The 20470-nt window shown below is 44.7% G+C and overlaps 2 protein-coding genes across 7 annotated transcripts in view; one reads left to right on the top strand and one right to left on the bottom strand.

Moving 5' to 3' along the window:
• The first annotated feature begins 6219 nt into the window (after positions 1–6219).
• NUP85 (nucleoporin 85) lies at positions 6220–20242 on the top strand. Of its 3 annotated transcripts, XM_086762390.1 has the most exons (19): positions 6220–6319; positions 6399–6492; positions 6568–6730; positions 7456–7526; positions 8059–8102; positions 8868–8937; positions 9754–9875; positions 10249–10383; positions 11990–12112; positions 12467–12598; positions 12998–13104; positions 13844–13927; positions 14544–14609; positions 15076–15227; positions 15308–15425; positions 16797–16897; positions 18610–18761; positions 19364–19450; positions 20053–20242. In XM_086762390.1, exons 1-19 carry the CDS (start codon positions 6287–6289, stop codon positions 20152–20154), a joined length of 1956 nt encoding a protein of 651 aa, XP_086618516.1. In that variant the 5' UTR covers positions 6220–6286; the 3' UTR covers positions 20155–20242. The 3 variants fall into 3 exon arrangements, with proteins under 3 accessions (XP_086618516.1, XP_086618514.1, XP_086618515.1); XM_086762388.1 differs by having other exon boundaries at positions 6229–6319; positions 6399–6730; XM_086762389.1 differs by having other exon boundaries at positions 6229–6319; positions 6399–6730; positions 19544–20242.
• Positions 9786–20470, bottom strand: part of GGA3 (golgi associated, gamma adaptin ear containing, ARF binding protein 3) — a 33040-nt gene continuing 22355 nt past the window's right edge. Inside the window, exons 17-18 of one of the 4 annotated variants that reach the window (XM_086762382.1) lie at positions 14692–14760; positions 9797–9899 (exon numbers count right to left, since the gene is read on the bottom strand). In XM_086762382.1, the coding sequence (XP_086618508.1) occupies positions 9849–9899; positions 14692–14760 (120 nt within the window). In that variant the 3' untranslated portion in view covers positions 9797–9848. Of the gene's footprint in view, positions 9900–11420; positions 11621–12603; positions 12838–14691; positions 14761–20470 lie in introns of those variants that run through there. The other 3 variants (XM_086762380.1, XM_086762381.1, XM_086762384.1) reach the window with 3 other exon arrangements.

The raw sequence follows: 20470 nt of genomic DNA, 5'->3' as shown, positions 1-20470 counted from the left end.
GCGCACCCCGGCTGCTGCCTGCGCTGCGTGCGCGCGCCCCGCTGGGCGCAGCGGGCTCTGCCGTGCGGCGGGTATTGTCCTCTTCAAAATGGCCGCCGGGCCGCGGCGCCCCGCGCCTCTCCCCGCCGCGGGTCCTCCTCTGCCGCCCGCCGCGGCCCACCAGCTTCGTTGCCCCCTGGTCCTGCCGCCTCAGGGCCCCCTCACCGCTTCCACCCCTGCGGCACCTGACCTAGGTGCCCTGCGGGCTGCCCTCGCTCTCAGGTCTGCTGTGCTCTCCCCACCGCACCTTTCCCTGGTATTCCCCAACGGGGTAACCCCTCTGTGTTGTCCTCCTGAAATCTAGCTTGTTTTTTTTGCCCCCCACTTGTGGCCCTTGTTTTACAGATTACACTGATGGCTGTGAGGTCCAACAGCCATCCGCTGCTCTTCTGAAATCCCCTGCTTTCCCCCGAGGAAGGTGAGGCATGAGTTGGCCCTGAAATACATGTAGTTTCTGCAAAGGGATCTGAGACCCACTGTGCTTCTCTGCTGCATCTGAAAAATGCATCTTGAATATAATTAAAACAATTGCAGTCAAGGTTTAGTTCTATTCTTCAACGGGCTAAGGACATGATGCAGCACCTCAAAAATTATAATATAAATAAGAGGATATACTAGTAATGATGTGATTCCTTCAAGTTCATTCCAATGGAGTGGAGGAGAAAATTCTTAATAACTCCAGGGATTTCACTGAACAGGTTCCCACAACACAGTTTCTGAGCCTTTTTCCATCAGCATTATACCCACCACTGTTGTCAACCATTTCTCTACAGCACATAAGTGGAAAAGAAACACCACAAAAATGACCCTTGAGAATGCTTCTGGGATGGATTTACCAGGTGGGCATTAGTCCACACTGGTGCTGCTCTGTATGGTGAATATGCTCCAGATCATGATGCAAAGGTGGCCATATGGTCACACACACTCTCTGCTACTGACGTGACAAAACCTAGACCTGCATATAATACACCTCCTGCACCATTACAGAGACGTTACAAGATGGGATTAGTCCAGAATAAACTATTCAAGTAGTGAAATATCAACGGAAGATAAACTTAACTTACAAGCAAATACAGACTGCTTCTGACTGTGGATTCTGATCCCCCTCTGCCTTTTGTGTCATGTTCCTTCACATCCCAGTACCTCCCTTCTGAGTGCAGACTCACAGGAAGTTTTTAGTTTTATTGCACTTCTCTGGAAATTGAAGAAGAGTGACACTCGCTGAGCATAGGAAGCTGAAGCTGAACCTTTATCCAAGTCCAGAGTTGAGAAAATAGCACAGCCACAACCCTCCCTGAGGCAGTGAAGATGGCCTGCACAGCCAGTTCAGCTTCCACAAAATACAGGCCCTGATGTCTTTTACTATCTCCTTGTAGACTAGGCTCCCATATATTGCAACATTTTCCCTCTGCTTTCAGTACTCTGGAAGATCAAATCTAATCTAGAATTTCATAGGATCTTTTAGCTTTAGTACATTACTCCTTCTGAAGAATCTTTATGAGTCAGTTCTGGAAAAATCAGTGGAAGAGCTCAGTCTGACCCAGCAAGGCAACGGAGACACTGTTTTAAATCACAACTGCAACTCAAAGAGATACTCCTTTGAGCTGTAGTTTCCACTCCTACCTGTCATTTTCCTTGACTTATCATCAAAAGTCTGTTCCAATCAGTCTATCCTGCCTGTTTGCCCTGCATTTAATTACTCATGTTATTATTTTTCTATTTATTTAAGCTACCGGGAGGCAAGAAGCACCTGTGGCTAGAGAAAACATGCTTCTGTACAAATCCCCCTTGCACAGTCTGACGGTGTATCAATCTCCTATGAACTCTATTCACTGTTTAGTTTAGCTATGAAGAGGGGTGGGCAATGCCATTTGGACCTTCTGAAGTCCATTATCACCACTAAGAAGCAAGACTATAGGTGAGAACAAGGAAAGAAAGCATCTTAAACCCCACTCTATTCTCCTACTTTGTACATGTTTTTTTTTTTAAGCAAGACTCAAAATACACAGGGTGCTTTACAGAACAAAAGACAAGTGCCATTTCCCAAAGGACCTTAAGTTCTATTTTTAGAAATTATTTTTAGAAATGATGCAAAGTCACAGAGAAGGTCCACTGAGAGGAAAGGGTGTCACAAGACTGATGCTGCTCAATGGTCTTGTTTTATTTTGTTCTCGACACTTCTTCCTCCCCTCCATCTTTGAAGATCTCTGTGGTGCAGGTCCAGGAGGAGGATTTCTTTGGAAGGTGGGATGAAACTGGTCAAGGCCTGAGAGCAGCATGAAAGAACTGAATGCAGGAGTGGCGTTAAATGAGACTTACATTAAGGCTAGCATCACAAATAGAACAAATCTGCTCAAAAGGAGACAGGAAAATACACTAGATTTTATGAGAATGCAGGGGATTTCGCTACTACGGCAGAAATTACATGTGCTCAGAAAAGCTGAAAACTGTTTCGACTCTATGACCATCGATCTTGCCACCAGTCACACAGACCCCAATCACAGAGCAGGTTTCTACCTCTTATTTATATGGCTTTTCTTCTAATATAACAACAGAGGAAACTCACGTTATACAGGAGATCCAGTGGAGCTAACAATAAACAGAGAGCTAAAAAACCACAAAGATAACTGGCTAGACAGCAGCACTCGGAGCCAGCAACAGGGTAGAAGCCCGGGCAGGGGAGGTGCGGGGGGGGCAAAGGCAAAGCTTTTTGTCTCTCCAAGCTCCTCCTCTTCAGTGCATAGAGTTGAAGGGAAGTGAATAGGGAAGCGTCACAGTGAGAATTCCAGAGAAATTCCATCTCTGGGAAAAAAAAATCCATGTGTTGTTTCCTAAAATATTTCCATGCTTTGTTTCATTCTTGTACAGCAGTTTTATAAGGAAGAAATATGATGTATCTAGATCTTGCAGAGCTCGGGCTTAATTCTCCACCATCTTCTGAAGAGGGCAGGGAACATGGTTGTTCAACATACGTTCCCTTTCACACTGACTTTTTAAGACATTAAGATTCTTAGGACATTAAGACAGCTACAAGCGGAGTAGCACAAGTGTGTGCTACCGCACATTTGCAAGCATAGGCCCCTACTGCAAGCAACTCCAGCCCCTTCAAAACTGTGTGTACTTTGCAGTTGGTTTGATGCAAGAATAGAAAGCAGTTATTTGAAGGTGTGAGCAAGGCTTATTCAGGCTTTGCTCTTCATTAATACTAGTTTAGCACTAGGAACAGAAAATACATTTTGCCTGTGCCACTACCTGTTCTGTGCCTTCCCTGTTCATGATGCTGATTGTTCCTTCTGTTCCCCAAGTCATGAAATAGCTTTCAGACCTCCTATTTTGCAACTTAGTAATTCCCCTCCTCATCAGGGCTTGAATTTTTTTGCTGTTTTGGTTTGATTTTTTTCTGACTGGAAAAAAAAAAGTTAAGTTTCTCTTTGCTTTTGCTTTATTCACTGGACCCAGAGCCTGTACTCCAAAGCCTTTTGGAACAACATGAAGTTCCATGCTGACATGGTAGTTCCCAGTTGTTTTGTTTGTTTTTTTTTTTCCCCAGTTTTGCTTAATTACATGGACTGGAGAGGTACAGAAGCCTTTTTGACAAGGTGTGCAGGAAGAAATGTGCAGACTTCCAGCCAACCTTCAAAGGAAGACTAAGACATTTCAAGATTTCATACTAAAACTCACCTTCCCTGAGATGACTTCCCCAGGAACTAGCCACCTTCCTTATCAGCTCAAGAGCATCAGATGCTGAAGACATGAAAAGCCACTTGCATTTTTAGTGAGTAAGCAAAATGTGCCAAGAGACAACAGGAGAGAATCAAAGAGCTATCGTTCCTAGAGCAGCTTTAAGTGTCTCTTTACACACATGGGATCCTGGAGCAGAAGAGGACACTGTCCTACTTCTAGACCCATCACCTCAGTCATCAACACGCCTCTCTCCAAAATAAGACCAGTGAGACTGGTGGGCACTCTCCAGGGTTGTCAGGCCATGCAATACAGTTGGTAAATGCTGATCACTTGCCTTTTGGCTGCCTCTTCCTGCAGGTAGGGCTGTGATTCCCTACAGAGCAGTCCACAGAGACAAGTGTTACACGTGGAAAAGGATCAAAGGAAAGCAAAAGAAACACATGTGGCACAGTGAAAGAACATGGGGATGCACCAGGCACTCAAGCGTCCGTAGGAAAGCCTCAGGTGGCAAGTTCTGTTATCACTGTTGATACTGAAATGAGCTGACATGGAGATAACTCCTTCGCTCCACCACAGGGAAAATAAATAGCAACTCATATCCTTCCAACATGGATCTCACTTGGTAAGCAAGACTCAGATTTCCAGTAAGAGAGATAGCGAGCCAGTTCATGCATTTTAGTTCATTAGTCACTTTGAATTATGATGTCCATACAAGCAGTGTGCTCTGTATTTTTCTCCAGTGTGCTGGCTGATAACATAAGCCATCAGAACGCTCCTTCTACCCGTCACAAGAAACTGGTGCAGTTTTAGAAGCAGCATCTTACCCTTGAAGAATGGTGGCAGAAGACTTCTTCCTGCTGGGTTTTCAGACATCCAGTTTTTATTTGTATCTGGAGCCATTTTATTAATGTGTTGAAGGCTATTTTAGGTCTAGGTATCAGCACTAATATCCTCAAAAGTCTGCAGCATAGAGCAGCACCATTTTGCAAGACGGTAGATGTATTTGTCTTTATACAACAGAGATTTGAATATATGCACATCCCCACATTCCCTCAAAATATGGGACTCTTACCCAGAATAAAGGATAAGCTTTCTTAAAATGGATGAATCTTAAGTTTCTCAAGCAGGTTTCCGAACGGCAACAAGCCATTCCTCCTGACTGACCTGAATAGACATCATTTCCTTTTCTCAGCACAATTGGTGTCACATCATGATCTTACCAAAGATAACTGCCAGCTTTATTTTTTATTAGAAATTAGATACACCAGCCAATAAAGTAAAATAAGACAATTTAGCAATGCAACATTTGTCATATGAGAGCAGCAAATGATTTATGCTATCTTGACAAATTTATTCTTGACTTCTTTGACAAGCACCAGTCTGAGAGGGATTGGCTTGTTCTAGCTGCGAGTTCAGCCAGACAGCATTGGTATTTTTCTTTAAAAATATATCATTGAACAAGTTTGTAGTATGCAGAGAAGGGAAGAAGAGCAGAATGGAAGGAAAGGAGCAGTGTGTGGTTAGTGTTTTATCACACTGAGTTACCAATGCTCCATTCCATTGGTTCCCAAGCTCCCAGTTAGCAGAAAGTTGATGAGGCAGTCTCCAGGAGCCTCCACAGGCAAACTCTGCCCAGTCCCTCTGGCATATTAACTCCCACCCTGACCCCTGCCAAGCAGGGAAAGGAAAAAATGTTGTGACCCTGAGTAAGTTAATACGGCAGATGTGCACAGCAGTGCTCTTCCTGACACCTGGCAGCACAGCAACCTGACCTGCTGTGATCAATCTAATGCTTCATTATGAGCCCTTCTCCAACCGGTGGGCAACACATTGGAGTTGTAATGCACATGATTTCATTTGTCAGCTTTATCAAAGAGCTTGCCTGAGAGCTCCAGCAACTCTACTCCAGAGAATGTCACCTTCAAGAATCTGGAGGCTCATCTATCTGCAAGTGTTTGAAGCCCATAAAGAAGTAAAAGAAACCAGTTATTACACAGCAGAGGAGTCAATGAAGTGAACACAATATTGACTGACCAGCCCTGCAAGCCGGGTACGACGGCACACGCCAGCCCTGGAGCGAGATGCTCGCGGCAGCGCCCAGGCCGCTCGGAGGGGAGCTCGCCCCGCCGTGCTGCCTGAGGCACCTGCTGCCTCTCTGCTGAGACCCCCGGGCAGCACCAGCCCTGCCGGGCAGCCACCGCCTGACAGGGCTCCGGAGGCCCCGCCCGCCACCCGCTGCCAGCCTCCGGGAAGCGCCCGAGGCAGCTCCCGCCGAGAGCGCAGCGCCCCGCTCCCGCCCGGACGGGGCCTTTGGAGCTGGCAGCGCTTCCGGGGCGAGAAGCCGGCGCCTGCCCCGAACCCGCGGAGAGCCTCCCCGGGCCCCTTCCCCCGGCCCCGGCCTGGCGCCTCCGCTCGGGCCAGCAGCGCGACGAGGAAGCGCCGGAGCGCGGCGGGGCTGCGGGTGGAGGCCGGCAGCGGCGCGGGTAGCGCAGGCAGCGGCGCGGGCAGCCGCGCCGGGGCCTCCCCGCGCCGCGGCGCGCGAGAGGCGAGCGCGGCCGCCGCCATGGAGGAGCTGGACGCGGAGCCACCGCTGATGGTGCGGGCCGGGGGGCCGGGCCGGGCGGATGGGTGCGGGGCGGTGCGGGCGCCTCTGACGGGCCCCTGTCCCCTCACAGGTGGTGCCAGGCGCGGACCCGTGCGCCAGGCAGCTGTGCTTTGCCTGGGGCCCCGCGGAGGTGCTGGTGTGCGAGACCCTCTTCGGCCGCAGAGGTGGGTCACCGTCCCGCGGCAAGGGCGGGCCAGGCCGGGCGTCTCCGCCCGGGGCTCTGACGGGGTGCGTTGCAGGCATCGGGGAGGCAGGGCCGAGCTCCTCCCGCCTCTTCGTGGTCCGCAAGGATCAGGACATCTACATCCAGACCCTACGGAAACTTTTCAACGAGTCGCACGGGATCTTCATCGGGCTGCAGCGGAGCGAGGAGGAGCTGGCGGGGAAGTCAAGGAAAGCACAGTGAGTGGATGGGCCGCGAAACACCCGCGGCTGCTTCTCCTTCTCCGGCCGGGCAAAGAGCTGGAGCTGCTCAGCCTGGAGAAGAGGAGGCTCCGGGGAGACCTGAGAGCGGCCTCCCAGTGCCTAAAAGGGGCTGCAGGAAAGGTGGGGAGAGACTCTTCAGTTGTGAAAGGATGAGGAGTAATGGCTTTAAACAAAAAGAGGGTAGAGTTAGGTTAGACATAAGGAAGACATTTTTTGCACTGAGGGTGGTGGAGCACTGGCCCAGGCTGCCCAGAGAGGCGGTGGATGCCCCATCCCTGGAAACATTCCAGGCCAGGTTGGCCGGGGCTCTGAGCAACCTGATCTGGTTGGAGATGTCCCTGCTCCTGGCAGGGGGGTTGGACTGGCTTAGAAGCCAAACTATTCTATAATTCTGTGATTCTGTATTATAAATCCAGACTGCATAGAGCTGCTGTAACCAGCAGTAGTGCAGAAAAAAATTATAGTTTTAGGGTAATTTTACAAAACAAGGCCCTGATCCTTCCAGTAACAGTGCTGACCAGCTCCTTTGCCTGTGTAAAGCTGGCGTGTGTAAGCCACCACACACAGCCTTGCTAACTCCCACTAGATTCACCAAAGTACTAGGAGCGTCAGAGAAACTTGTGAGACTTTAGTGGACAACAGGCATAAGACTAAAAACTCAAAGCAGTTCTCTCTAATTGAGGCCTTTTTGTGTTTGGCAGATTGGTTCAAGTGAGTAAAAACTACCGATCGGTGATAAGAGCCTGTATGGAGGACATGCACCAGGCAGCTAGTAAGTTTGTTCTCTTGCTGCAATAAAAGGAAAAGCTATTTGTGATTATAAAAATAGCATTTCATTTGTAATGTATTACAGCGACTGCAAAATAGCGTGCATAGATTTCAGTCATTATCGAGACTCCATTTCTGTCCTGGAGATTTCCAAGTTGGTTTGTAAATCTAGTCTGAGATTTTTTTTTTGCATCATGTTTTAACTGATTTTCTGGGGATTTGCAGTCTTTTCATATCTTGGGTGCAGTTTTATGGGAAACAGTCCAAATAATTAACAGCTTACTCCTGCCCAAAAAAGTGAAAGATTTTACCTTCCCTTCCGTCCTTGCCCTCTAGCTATACCCAGATTTGCACAACGTTTATTTTTTAAAGTTATAAGTAGAAATTTATATAAAAGTTAGCTTTGCCATGTGTGTACTCATCTAGGTCTGTGCTTGATGAGTGATCAGGTATTGTTGTATGTATTTATGAGCCCAGAAAGGGCTGCGAAAGAAGGTAAAAATGTTGCTCTTTGACTTTGCTTATTCTTCCTTCAGTTTCAACCCGGGACCCTGCTCTGCACAGCCAGTATAGCACTCAGGTAATCTGCAGTCACAACAGAATGTGAATCGCTGGCTAGTAAATTAATCATGGGCAACACTGTGGCAGTAAGATATTTTAAATTTAGCTGTGGATTAGTATATTGGATGCAGTTCGTGACCAAGAATAAATGGAATAAACAGCTCCTGTATTTCTAAGATAATAAAAAGATGCTGAACGTCTGGATTCACTGCCATTTCTTAAAACATATATTCGTTGTTATAGGTGTGATGTTTTCTTGTCATCTTAAAGCTAGCTGTGGGCTAGTACTCACCTTTCAAACACTAAAGTTCCAATCAACTGCATCTGAACCCTGCGGCAAGCTCTAGATGTTCACAGTGAACCCTTAGATACTAAGAGAGCGTTATGGGAAGAGCAGAGTGCTCACGGTAGTTTTGTTCTGTTAGCTGCAGTGATGTTGCTTAATTGGCCTTTCTTTCTTCCTTACTTTGCTGTTTGTAATGTTAAGTCTCAGGAGTGCAAAAAGGCTGAAAATAACACTTTCTGTAGTGTTTGTATTTCCCACTGATGACAGATTATCATTGCATTTCAATACACAAAGAGCTTTGATACTTTCTAAGGTGAACATGCAGACAAGTTGAGGCCTGATGCCCTCTTTTAATTTGTATCTCTGAAATGTCAATGTGACATTGCTCTAGTCTGTAAGAACTGAGCTTAGCTGACCAATTGGAAAGGACAGCAAATGCCTAAAAAAACCGAACTGGAATAATTACTAAATCTGAAGAATGGCCTTGTTTTTTTTCAGGTTTCTATTCTCTCTGCAATGGAGCTGATCTGGAACCTGTGTGAGATTCTGTTTGTTGAAGCAGCTGGAGGTGAGCAGTGAACTATCCTGGTGTTAAGATTGAAGGGCTTTTTGTTTGCGTATTTATTTGTTTAAAATGTATATAACATCCATTGTGTCATATTTTAATATGTTTTAGAGATACGACGAGTGTCTACGTTTTCCCCACATATATAGTACGCTACAGTTTAAATTAGCTTTTTTATAAAAAGGTAGTGAAGAGAGATATCAAATGTTTTTGCCAATTTATTTGACTTTTAAGCATAAACACATTGTTAAGCATAAACACATTGTTAAGCATCAAATATGCTTATGCTAGCTAATGTTTATGCATTCTCTGATGCAAATCCTTTAACTTAGGGAAATCAGATTATGCAAACAAATATGGTACTTGCACAGTCCCAGAATTCAGAAGAGAGATTCACAAATTATAGATTACTTAATCTGAAGAAAAGTTAATCACCAGATTTCCTTCTCATGTTCAGTTAATAATAATGACATGATGCTAAATTAAACAGAAACATTCTATGTGTCTTTTGGCATCGCAAGATTTGTGATCTGAATCACTCGCCTATTATTTCTTCAAGTAATTAGTTAGGGTTTTCTGCCGGACTGTGCTGCCATTCTGTCTAAAATTTGCCACATGAAATCTGTCAGCAGCCTGGTGCTCCCACAGGTTGGCTACTTGGGGAAGTCTACTCCTTTGTAATTTGAGTGTGGCACAGAGAAATCCAATCAGTAAACCTCATCTAATGATTGTCAAACTATTAAAGTCAGAAACATGTAAAATAGCAGTTTGGGAACAAATAGTTGGGAACTAACAGAATGAAATCTTCTCTGCGTAAAGCTGGTCTCCTTCTGCTTCGTCTCCTTGACTGGGTTCGACTTCATGTCTGTGATGTGGACAACATGGTCCGTGAAGTTCTGAGCAGTGAAAATCCATCAAAACACGAGCTCTTCTGGAATGTGGTGAGTGTAGTCACCTGTAAAGTTCTTAAATGAAGAGAAGTCACACCTGTATGTTTTGCCTTCCCACTCAACACTAGACTACATCTCAAAAACTGATACTGAGGACACTGCTGCTGTCTGCCTGTAGAGGCTGTAAGATGAAGCCATTCTGATGATCAGTTCTACCCCTCATACCCATCCTGATCTTTTCACTTTTATGATCCGTAGAGGCCAAGACTTACATTGTGTATTTGAATTAGCAGGGCTTACAGTTTAAGCATTTTAACTCCACTTGACTTGCCTAAATCACAAGTTAAAATTCCCCTCTGATGCTCTTCCTGGGTACTTTCTAGCCTTGCCCAGTGCGGTGCTCACAGACAGTTGGTTTTTGCAGGTGGATGTCTTTGTACTGCAAGGCCGAATGGATGAAGCACGGCACTTGCTCGCCAAGGAAGCCAGTGCCAATCCCACATCGGTGAACATGTACAAAATCTTGGACGACTTGATGAAGAAGATGCCTGTGCCCAGTGTATGTATAACGTGGACTTTTTTTTCAGGCAGTTCCATTGGGAAAAGAAATAAGAAGGGTGACAGTATTAGCCCAGTCTATTTCATCTCTGCTGTGACCAGACTGCGCAGTCTCTCTCTCACTGCCCCCACCCTCCGAGAGAACAGGGAGAGATCATATAAGAAAAAGGCTCAAGGTGTGAGATAAGGACAGGGAGAAATCCTTACAGTTACCATTACGGGCAAAACAGACTCGACTTGGGGAAAACTATTTGTTTATTATTAAAACCAAAGCAGGATAATGAGACAGAAAACAAGATAACCTCCCCCCACCCCTCCCTCTTCCCAGGCTTAACATTATCTCCACCTCCTTCTTCCCTCCCTGAGCGGCACAGGGGGGAAGAGGGAATGGAGGTTACGGTCAGTCCATCACGTGTCGCTTTGCGCCGCTCCTTCCTCCTCGGGGGAGGAACTCCAGGTTCCTCCCCTGCTCCAGCATGGGGTGCCTTGCACGGTCTACAGTCCTTGATGAACTGCTCTAGCTCGGATGGTCTTTTCACGGGGTGCAGTCCCTCTGGAACAGCCTCAGTGCAGGCCCTCCATGGGCCACAGCCTCCTTCAGGCATCCACCTGCTCCGGTGTGGGGTCCTCCATGGGCTGCAGGGGAATTCTGGCCGGGAGCAGCATTACTTCTCCCCCGCCTTCTTCACTGACCCTGGTGTCTGCAGCCATTCCTCTCACAAAAAAATTCTTCACAACAGGCTGGCAGATGCCTCTCAGGGTCTGTCACATCTCATCTCTTCTCCACTCCTTGCAGCTGGGCCAGGCCAAGTCAGGCCCAGTCGGCCGCCCGGCGAGAGGCCAGAGGGCCGCAAGGCCTACACCTCCCCTTGCTTCAACTTCTTTACATCTTCGCTTCTTTTTTTTTGTTTGTTTGGTTTTGTTTTTCCCCTTCTTAAATACATTATCGCAGAGGTGTTATAACAGAACGTTCTGCTATGAATTGGCTCGGCCCTGGCCAGCAGTGGGTCCGCCCTAGGCCTGGCTGAGTCCACCGGACAAAGGGGAGCGACTTCTAGCAGCTTCTTACAGAAGCTGCCTCCATAGTACCCTCCCCATCCCCCCACCATATAAAACCAACACACTCCTGTAACGTGACATGGCCTGTTGACCATTAAAACATCTCAGTCTTAATCCTTTACAGTAATAATATTTGTGTTCTTGAATTGCCCGGAAGACCCAACCATACAGGCAAAAACCTGTTAGGTGACAAAATGATGAAAGATCATTTTTTGCAGCAGGATACATTATCCAGTTATCTGAAACAGTTCCTGTTGCGAACTATTCTCTTGTATAGAATATTCTCTGAAGACTTTACCAGCAGACTTTCCCTCTGTTGCAGTGATTTCCTTGTAGAGGAAAATTTACTGCTGCATCACAGGTCTCTCTCATGTCTTCTCCTTTGCCTTATTTAGGTGGATGGAATAAGACACCTCAAATGCAACTCTCAGACAAGGAAAAATTTTATGGCAGCCCCATGTTTAGCTTTTTAACATTTACGTCTGAGTTCACCTGTTGTGATTTGATTTGGTGTTTCCTTTATTTTATATATCTTGTCCTCTATTTAGCTTGGCAACACTCAGACACTGACTGAGATGGAGCTGAAATGGCAGCACTGGCATGAAGAATGTCAGCGCTATCTACAAGATGGAACTTTTGCTTCCAATTCCCACATGGAATCAATCTGCAAGGTGTGTTTTTGCTGGGAAGGAAGGACACTGTGGACAAATACTGTGTATTTCAGGAGCCCTGTGTAGCCATAAGTAACTTTAATACACTGAATGATCTCTTCATTAAATCAGATTTCAGGCCAGTCTTCTGTACTATGTTCTTTGTTTTGCAACAGCCTTTGCAAGCCTGTGCAGATAGTTTTCTCAAGGCCTTAAGGCTGATTAGGAAACTAGGCTCTGAGAAGGATCTTTGTCCTTTGTTATTTAGTTAAATCTTCAACTTTGCAAAATGTGAGTAATGCCTCTGAAGAGTTACAGTGCAGCTGTGTACATTGCTGAATTTGCAGAATTACTCCTCTGTTTTTCTCCCATTAGATTCTGCTGGGAGATGAGGATGCCATACTGGAGAAAAAGGAACTCATGACTACTTGGTACCACTTTCTGGTTACCCAGCTCCTGTATTCCCATCCAACTGTGAAGCCAATGGAACTGCGGTTTTATGCACAGGCATGAAATAGAATTATTTTTGTTTTCTCCACCGTTTCTTGCACACAAGGGTTACTTAAAGAATAACTGTGGGAGGGTTGACAGCTTACAGCAATTACATACCTGTAAGATATTTCCTAAAATTTGTAAGTGGACTGGGAGACTGATACAGTGAACAAATAATTGTTGAAGACCCTGTTTCTTCAGTGTGTAATATTACCCATCTTGTTCCTACAATTTTTTTTCCCAGTTTTCTTATGCTAAAATAAGAAAAAAATCTTTTTTGTTAATGTGTTTAGTCTCTGTAACATATTCTTTCCCATAAAATAACCTAAATGAGGCTGCTACAGCCAAACAAATGTCTTCTTTTACCATCTTACAACTTCTGTATTTATCACATCTTGTAATCCCATTCCACAGTCTAGTATGGACCTGTTCCTGGGTGGAGAAAGCAGCCCTGAACCTCTAGACATGATCTTAATGGCAGCCTTTGAATTTGAGATGCATCAAGTGATCAAGGAATGCAGGTTGAGTTTTGAAGTTTTTACTTCTGTGTGCATGCACTCTGGTAGTATTTGGGGTAGAGGATATGGGTACAGCCCACCTGATCATCCTTTTAAATAATTTAGCAAAAATATGTGAAGCAGGCAGCAATTAAAAGTATTCCATTAGGTCTGGGACATTGCAACCAGACATCATACTGTAATATAGCTTCTGTATTGTGTCATAATTCAGCCCCAATCGGGACCAGACTACCCAGTCTCTCTCACTCCCCCACCCTTCTAGTGGGACAGAAGGGAGAACTGGTAAATAAAAAAAAACCCAGCAAAAACACCTTGGTTGAGATTGTACAAAAAGTAAATTTAACAGCAATAGCAGAAGAAAACAAAACAGTGATGGAATACAAATACAGTATAATGGCTCACCACAAATCTCCACACCCAGTTTCTTCCAAGTAGCAGGAGACTCCCCTCAGCACCCTCCTCACTGATACACTGAGCATGATGGCAGATGGGATGGACCAGCCCTTGGGCTCAGTTGGGTAAATGAACCCCAGCTGTTAGCTCATTAGTTAACTATCCCAGCCGGGTGCCCCAGCCATAGGGGCCACCAGCTCCAGTTCTCCTCCCAGCTCAGGTGAATATTAACTCTGTCCTAGCCAGAACCAGGACAGTATTGGTAAGAAATGCCTGTGGAAAACCTGACACATTCCTTGGCAGTGGTAGGCTTAGTTTTTTTTCTTTCTTTTGCTTGCTTCAAATACAGCATTGCCCTGAGCAACTGGTGGTTTGTGGCTCACCTGACTGACCTACTGGATCACTGCAAACTCCTGCAATCTCACAATCTGTAGTAAGTATTTATTTGCATTGATTATTCAGACACCCAGCAGCAAGGATGACTGAAACAGCATGTGTAGTTTGGTTGAAAAGGAGCATTTTGGGCATTTACAGAAGATGGAGAATACAGGTGCTGCGTGTGCCTCTGAAGTTACAGGCAGCCCGGATGCCCTGAGAAGCAGTAGTTGCTAACCTGATGAATTTGACATGGTATTCCTCAGTGCCTCAGCACAGTGTTATGATTTTTTTTAAATATAATTTTATCTGAAATATAATCAAGGGCTCAAATATTTGTGATTATTGGGAACGGTGAGAAACTAATCTAAAAAAAGTTTCCATACTTATGCTTTTAATAAATTTAAGTTTGAGCAATTGAATTTTGCTATCTGAATTTCCTTGAAGTTTCAGTTTCTTAAAGCACTTCCTCTAAGTTCTATTAGCTAAGTGCTGTAAATATTTGGCAGCTCTCAAGGAGAAAGCCGACCAGCATGTTTAGGCCTGAGGTACAAAGCTAGTTAAGATAGCCTATGAAAAAAACATGCTGCATAAATTAAAAGTGCTTATGAAATAAGATCAGCAGGTTTTTCCAATGAGATGCAAATAATGCCTTTTTTCTCTCTTCCCCCCAGTTTTGGTTCAAATATGCGTGAATTCCTTCTGCTAGAGTATGCCTCAGGACTCTTCTCCCATCACAGGTAGCAACTTTTTTTTTTGACTCAGAGGACAGGTAGCCAAAACAAAAAATTACATATTCATGAAGAAAAAGGCAAAACTTACAGAAGCCACTGTTAGGATTTCAGCAAAGGTGTCCCCAAGGGATTGTACAACACTAGCAGGTTTCCCTTCCTGAAGGAAAGACAAAAGCTATCTATTAGAACCCATCAAGCATATTGACCAGGACAGAATTATTCCTGCCACTGTGGCTTTTTTTGGTACAGAGCAACTTGCACCGAAGCACTTTTGAGATCCAGGTATTCCGAAGTTGTTTAACAGGCAGCTGGTATGTTGTAGAAAGTAAAAGCCATTTTAGGTCTGAACACTAAGTTAATCAGAGCTGTTATTAATGCAGATTTGGGTTCTCCTTGTGGCTTTACTGTTGTGCTTATTTAAGGTTTATATGGTTGGAATGCTTGATGATTTTTTTTTTTCCCCCTCTCTCAGCCTGTGGCAGCTGGGGGTAGATTACTTTGACCACTGTCCAGAATATGGCAGGGTATATTTGGAACTTCATATTGAGCGGATACCCCTGAACACAGAACAGAAGGCTCTCAAAGTGCTGAGGATCTGCGAGCAGAGACAGATGCATGAACAAGGTGATTGATTCTTAAATCTCACTATTTTGTGGTGATACAAGTGAAACTACTGAAACTAATTCTTTCCCTCTTCTCTGAAGTTCGTAGCATCTGTAAAATCATGGCCATGAAAGCTCTGCGGAATAATCGCTTGGGCTCTGCCCTGTCGTGGAGCATCAGAGCTAAGGATGCAGCTTTTGCTACACTAATATCAGATCGGTGAGTCTCAGTCGGATGACTCTGCTTGCTAAGTCAGGTGCCCAGCTCTCAGGTGACTGCTGCTATGGTGGGGCGGTAGGACTGGGGAGAAGCCATCCCGCGATGGAGCAGAAGAGGTCCTGCTGCAGGCAGACGGGGACTGTCTTTCCCTCAGACCAAGTACCTGCATCTGGACTAGAAAATGACATCCTTGAGTACTCTGATCTGCAGTACCCTAGCTGTTTCTTTTCTACACTGTTTACTTAGTGAAATCTCAAGATGAAACAGGTTGACTTTATCTAACAGTTTGATCCTCTTAGACCTTGCTTTGATAAACATTTATTTTGGCAATAGCTTTATGCACTGCCCTTTCACTTCATCTGGTACAGCTGTTTGATGGACTATACAGTGGACCAGGGGACTGGTTTGGGTGGAGGATAATCCCCTTGCATGCTCTATTCAGATTATTTTTAACCAGTCTAGTTCACCACACAGTCTCCAGACAAGTCAGTGGGAGCCATTTAAGCCACCATTTCTGCAAGAAATCTCAGGCCACAATTATAACGTATGTAAAAAAGAGTAAAGTTTTGTCATGTTCCTGGTTTCATATAAGCTTGTCACAGTATCTGCCCTTGCAGAGGTAGGAGGGTTGTTATAAAACTGAAAAGGATGTTCTAACACTTAGCTTAGGCCTAGACAAAATATATGGTTAACTTACTTTATGCTTGTTAATCTCCCAAAATCCATGTCATGGGTTTTTTTTGTTTTTTTGGGGTTTTTTTGCTAACTGGAAATAGGCTGGTACCAATCCCTTTGCAAAGTTAGAGTAGAACTTCAAACTTACAGTTAGGGTAGGTGGCCAGGCTATCTTCTAGCAGTGAGAAAAGGGAGTGGTAAGACAGAGTGGGAATCATTGTATTTCTTTCAACAGAAAGTGAAAGAAAGCCATCACAGGAAACAGCTCTGAAAAATGCAGCATAATGAAGGCTTTGACAAAACAGATGAAAAACTTTTAGAATCGTTTTTGTTTCTGCTGTGTAAAAAAGTTGATAAACAGCAGGAAAATAGAGCTTTTGTTATGATCTGGGAGTGTTATTTATGCATCCTTCAGCCTCAGCTTCCTGTGCTCCTTCCTTTACTTATTCCTTTTAAAGAAGAGATCTCAACTACCACAAAATCTAGAACAGTTAGTGTCCTGTAAATGCACATTGCACCAGTTCATTGGCCACTCCCAGGAAACGTTCTGATGCCTTCTGAAACCCTCATGGGAGGTTGATTAAGATAGAATGCAGTTATATGGTAAAGTTTTCTGGGAAGGGATGAGGAGATAGAAAATGAATGTAAATAGTCTTCTCCCCTCTAAGCTTTTATTGTGTTTTCCTTTCTCCCTAGCTTTCTGAAGGACTATTGTGAAAGGGGGTGCTTCTCTGACTTAGACCTCATTGATAATTTGGGACCATCCATGCTGCTTAGTGACCGGCTAACATTTCTTGGTGAGAAGTGTCTACAGTCTTCATTCTATTCTGTTACTTAGAACACAGTTAACTCCACAGAATTGTTTGGATTTGTCTCTTCCTCCATCTGGCTAGATCCTGTTTTAGTGATAAGGGGAAAGAAAATGACTGAAGGTGATGTGGGACGCAGCCTGCTTTGCTACCAGGAGACTGCATTTCCAATGGCACTCACAGTAGGCATCTGTTTGGCACTGCTTTGAGAAGGATAGTCTTGAATTCTGACACCCACAGGCTTCCCCTTTCTTAGTCTTTTTCCAGACTGTATCACTATGTAGAGAGACTTTGAAATATTAACAAACACAATCTGGAAGACCTTAGGAGGATTCCTTGGAAGAGTAAACCACTGGTTTAAGTTATTTTGACAGTACGACAATTTTACTAACTTCATAAAGTCCTCCAAAATCTCAACATCTTTTGTAGGTTCCATGTGCTGTTTTCAGGGTCACTCAAACGTAAGATCTCTCTCTGACCCTTTCACTGTAGCGGTTGTGCCAAATAACAGTGGAGGGCCTCCAGCTAGTTTCCTCTGCATACCACAGCTTCCTTCTCCTGGCTGGCACCTGCCCATCTGGCTGCAGCTCCTCTGTGGCCTTTCATTAGTGGACTAAGACAGGAAATTGAGCTAAAATGCACCTTTCTCTGGAGCTGTGTCAGTTAGCAAGCCAAATTACTGAGGTCAAAATCTAATAGGAATTTGGAATAGCTGTTGGCAATTGGACTGACCCCCTTCTGGCTGATAGCAGCAGTATAGTGAGGGTGATCCTGAATTTGATCTGTTCCCATTTGGTCTAAGCTTGCAAAACTGGAACAGTATTTCTTTCATTTAAACTTTGTCCTAAATTAAGCCTAGAAGGTAGCTGTGACTTACCAAATTGGTAATCCCTCATATCTCTACCCAGTGTTACCCACTGACCCTTGTATCAGCCTCAAAGGTTTGTAGTTTAGTTGTGCAGTTGTGTTTATAGAGAAATTACCTCCCTTTCTGCATTTTAGAAAAAAAATCCTGAAAGGGCTGAAAATATTTCTGCTTGTTTTTCCTTTGGAGATATTAGAAACATCAGGTGTATTTTTTGCTGAACAACTTTCACGTGTGTCTATCTTGAGCTTAAGCCTTAGTCAAAGGTGAATCTGAATGGAACTCATTACTGCCAGTATTTTGACAGTTTAGTGGATACAAACAAAGCTGCAGAATAAAACTCACTTTCATCCTCAGCTAGTTCTCATGTGCTGGATATTGATCTAATTCTTAACGAAAGCAGAACTTTCCACATTAACAAAGATCTCAGTTTCCATTTAAACAGTTAGGAAGACGATGAAGCCCTTCAGACCTCCTGATATTCTGCGATATCAAAAAGAACATTGACTCTGCGCCTCTGCCCTCCCGTTCCTGGTTTTTGCAGATGCCACCAGTCTCTCTAAGCCCCTTGTGCTGTTGCTCACCCTGCAAACACTCAGCACCAGACAGTATCAGTTAGCGAATGGGCTAGTCCAAACAGTAAACCTTACCAAGAATAGTAACAGGTTTTTGGCTGTCTTTTCAGCCAGCATCTATTTTAACCCTTCTTTGTGCACGAGATTCTCATTCCCCCAGACTCAGGGTTTATGGGAGCAACCAGACATCCAGTAACACAGGCCTGAGCAAGTCTGACGGACACTGATGCCTTTTACCCTTCACCAACACCCACGTGTAGGCAAGTACCGAGAATTCCACCGGCTGTATGGGGAGAAGCGGTTCTCTGAAGCTGCCAAGCTGCTTTTGATGTTGATGACGGCTCACATTGCTCCTTGCTCCTTCTGGATGACCCTGCTGACAGATGCCCTTCCTCTGCTGGAGCAGAAAGAGGTGAGCACAACAGACGCCCCCACACCCTTTCTTTTCTTCCTGACAAGCGGTGACTCCCTTTCTGCCCCCAGGCCAGGACTTGCACTTCCAGTGCAAAAGAACAGCGCGTGGCAGTTCAGAATTCCACAGCCATCTAAGTGTCCTAGCAGTGGGAGCACATATGACCCAGGATAGGATACAATGACTCTTAACTTGGTTCCCTGCTTTTAGAAAACAGCAGTGGAATACATATATGCTGTACACACTGCATCCAGTTCCTTCTGGTACTTGAAAATTTTTCTAGTGTGCTTCCTTCTAAGCCAAATTTTTGCTTTAAGATCCATCAAGAAAATGTCAATTTAGAAATTACAGACCCACGACTGGATAAAGCCTAGAGCACCCACTCTGACCTCATAGCTGATCCTGCTTTGCACAGGAGGTGAGCACTAGAGACCTCCCAAGTCACTTCCAGCCTGAATTATCCTCTGATCCTGTGATTTAAAGGGTCAGAATGGAGCTGCGGGAGTGTGAAAGCATTCTCTTCCTCTCAGTCAAGTTACCTTCTCAGACTATGTGATGTCCTTAAACTTGATTGTTATTAGTAAATACTTTGATTTCCACAGGTTGTATTTTCAGCAGAGCAGACTTATGAGTTGATGCGATGCCTAGAAGACCTGACAGCAGGGAAGTCAGATAAGAAGAAATTCCAGGTAGCTCCTGTTTTGGGCACAACTGGACAGTGAATCAGTGGGGCTGTGGGGAGGGTTGGGGAAAGCAAACTCTAAATTTATATTCCTGTCTAGGGGCAGAAAAGAGGGAGAGGCTGAGTTACCAAGGCTGCTATGGGGTGTTATTTTTAAAGGCCAGCCAAATGAGGCATCATGAAGAGATATTTAAATATACACAAAAGCAATACAGCAGTACTTCCAGTCCTCTCTCTCCTGCTGATTTGGATTAGACTGTGGTGCTTTTCCAAGATAAATAATTGCAAATTGCATGGGCAATGCAAAGCTGAGATGCTGCCACCTAACAGCTCAAGCTATGAAACACTCCAGGCACAGAACAGGGAGCCATTTGTTCCACATGCAAATCTCTGCAGCTGCCAGAAAAAGGAAAGGCTTGGCAATGCTGTCCTGTGTTGATCTAAAAAGTAGGAAATGTCGCTTTTGCTCTCTCAAGAGGTCCCTATGACAGGTAAATATATATGCACTCTTCATGACCTGCATCCTTACTTTCCAATACCCAGGAAAAGACCCTATCACCAGTTCATTACTGTGTGTAGCAGTCTAACCCAAACTCTGCTCACTTTTAGGATGATGACATTGAGACTGTGAAAGTGGAAATGCTGAGACTTGCTCTTGCACGAAACCTTGCACGAGTCATTGTCAAAGAAGGCACAGTGGAAGGATCTTGAAGACAGCAATATGTGATTTTACTCATCCTCTGTGGCTCACTGTACATAAACCTGAGTGCTTTTCTAAGAATAAATGTCTTATTTTGCATATTGCTTGGTGATTCGTTCTTGCCTTCCATAAACATAACTTTAAATAAAAAAAAAAAAAGTAACTGTAACGTTCAAAAAGGAGCTGCATCAAAGTGTTCATGTTGCTTGTTCCAACTTGGCCTGGCAACCTTCCCCTGGTAAAGTAAACTTCATTACCAAGGGCAGCACTACCTTGGCTTTTTCAGTTGCTTTTCCTCTAACACCTAAGACTGAAAAGTGCCCCTCT

This window comes from Chlamydotis macqueenii, chromosome 18 (genome assembly GCF_036417535.1).
Source record: "Chlamydotis macqueenii isolate bChlMac1 chromosome 18, bChlMac1.mat, whole genome shotgun sequence".
NCBI lineage: Eukaryota > Metazoa > Chordata > Aves > Otidiformes > Otididae > Chlamydotis > Chlamydotis macqueenii.
This window is presented reverse-complemented; position numbering and strand designations above follow the sequence as displayed.

Bases quoted from the DNA above. Each gene is read 5' to 3' on its own strand.
- NUP85 (XM_086762388.1), top strand. From the start codon at position 6,287: ATGGAGGAGCTGGACGCGGAGCCACCGCTGATG. The intron at 6,320-6,398 runs GTGCGGGCCGGG...GTCCCCTCACAG, and splicing joins ACGCGGAGCCACCGCTGATG to GTGGTGCCAGGCGCGGACCC. The intron at 6,731-7,455 runs GTGAGTGGATGG...TGTGTTTGGCAG, and splicing joins GGGAAGTCAAGGAAAGCACA to ATTGGTTCAAGTGAGTAAAA.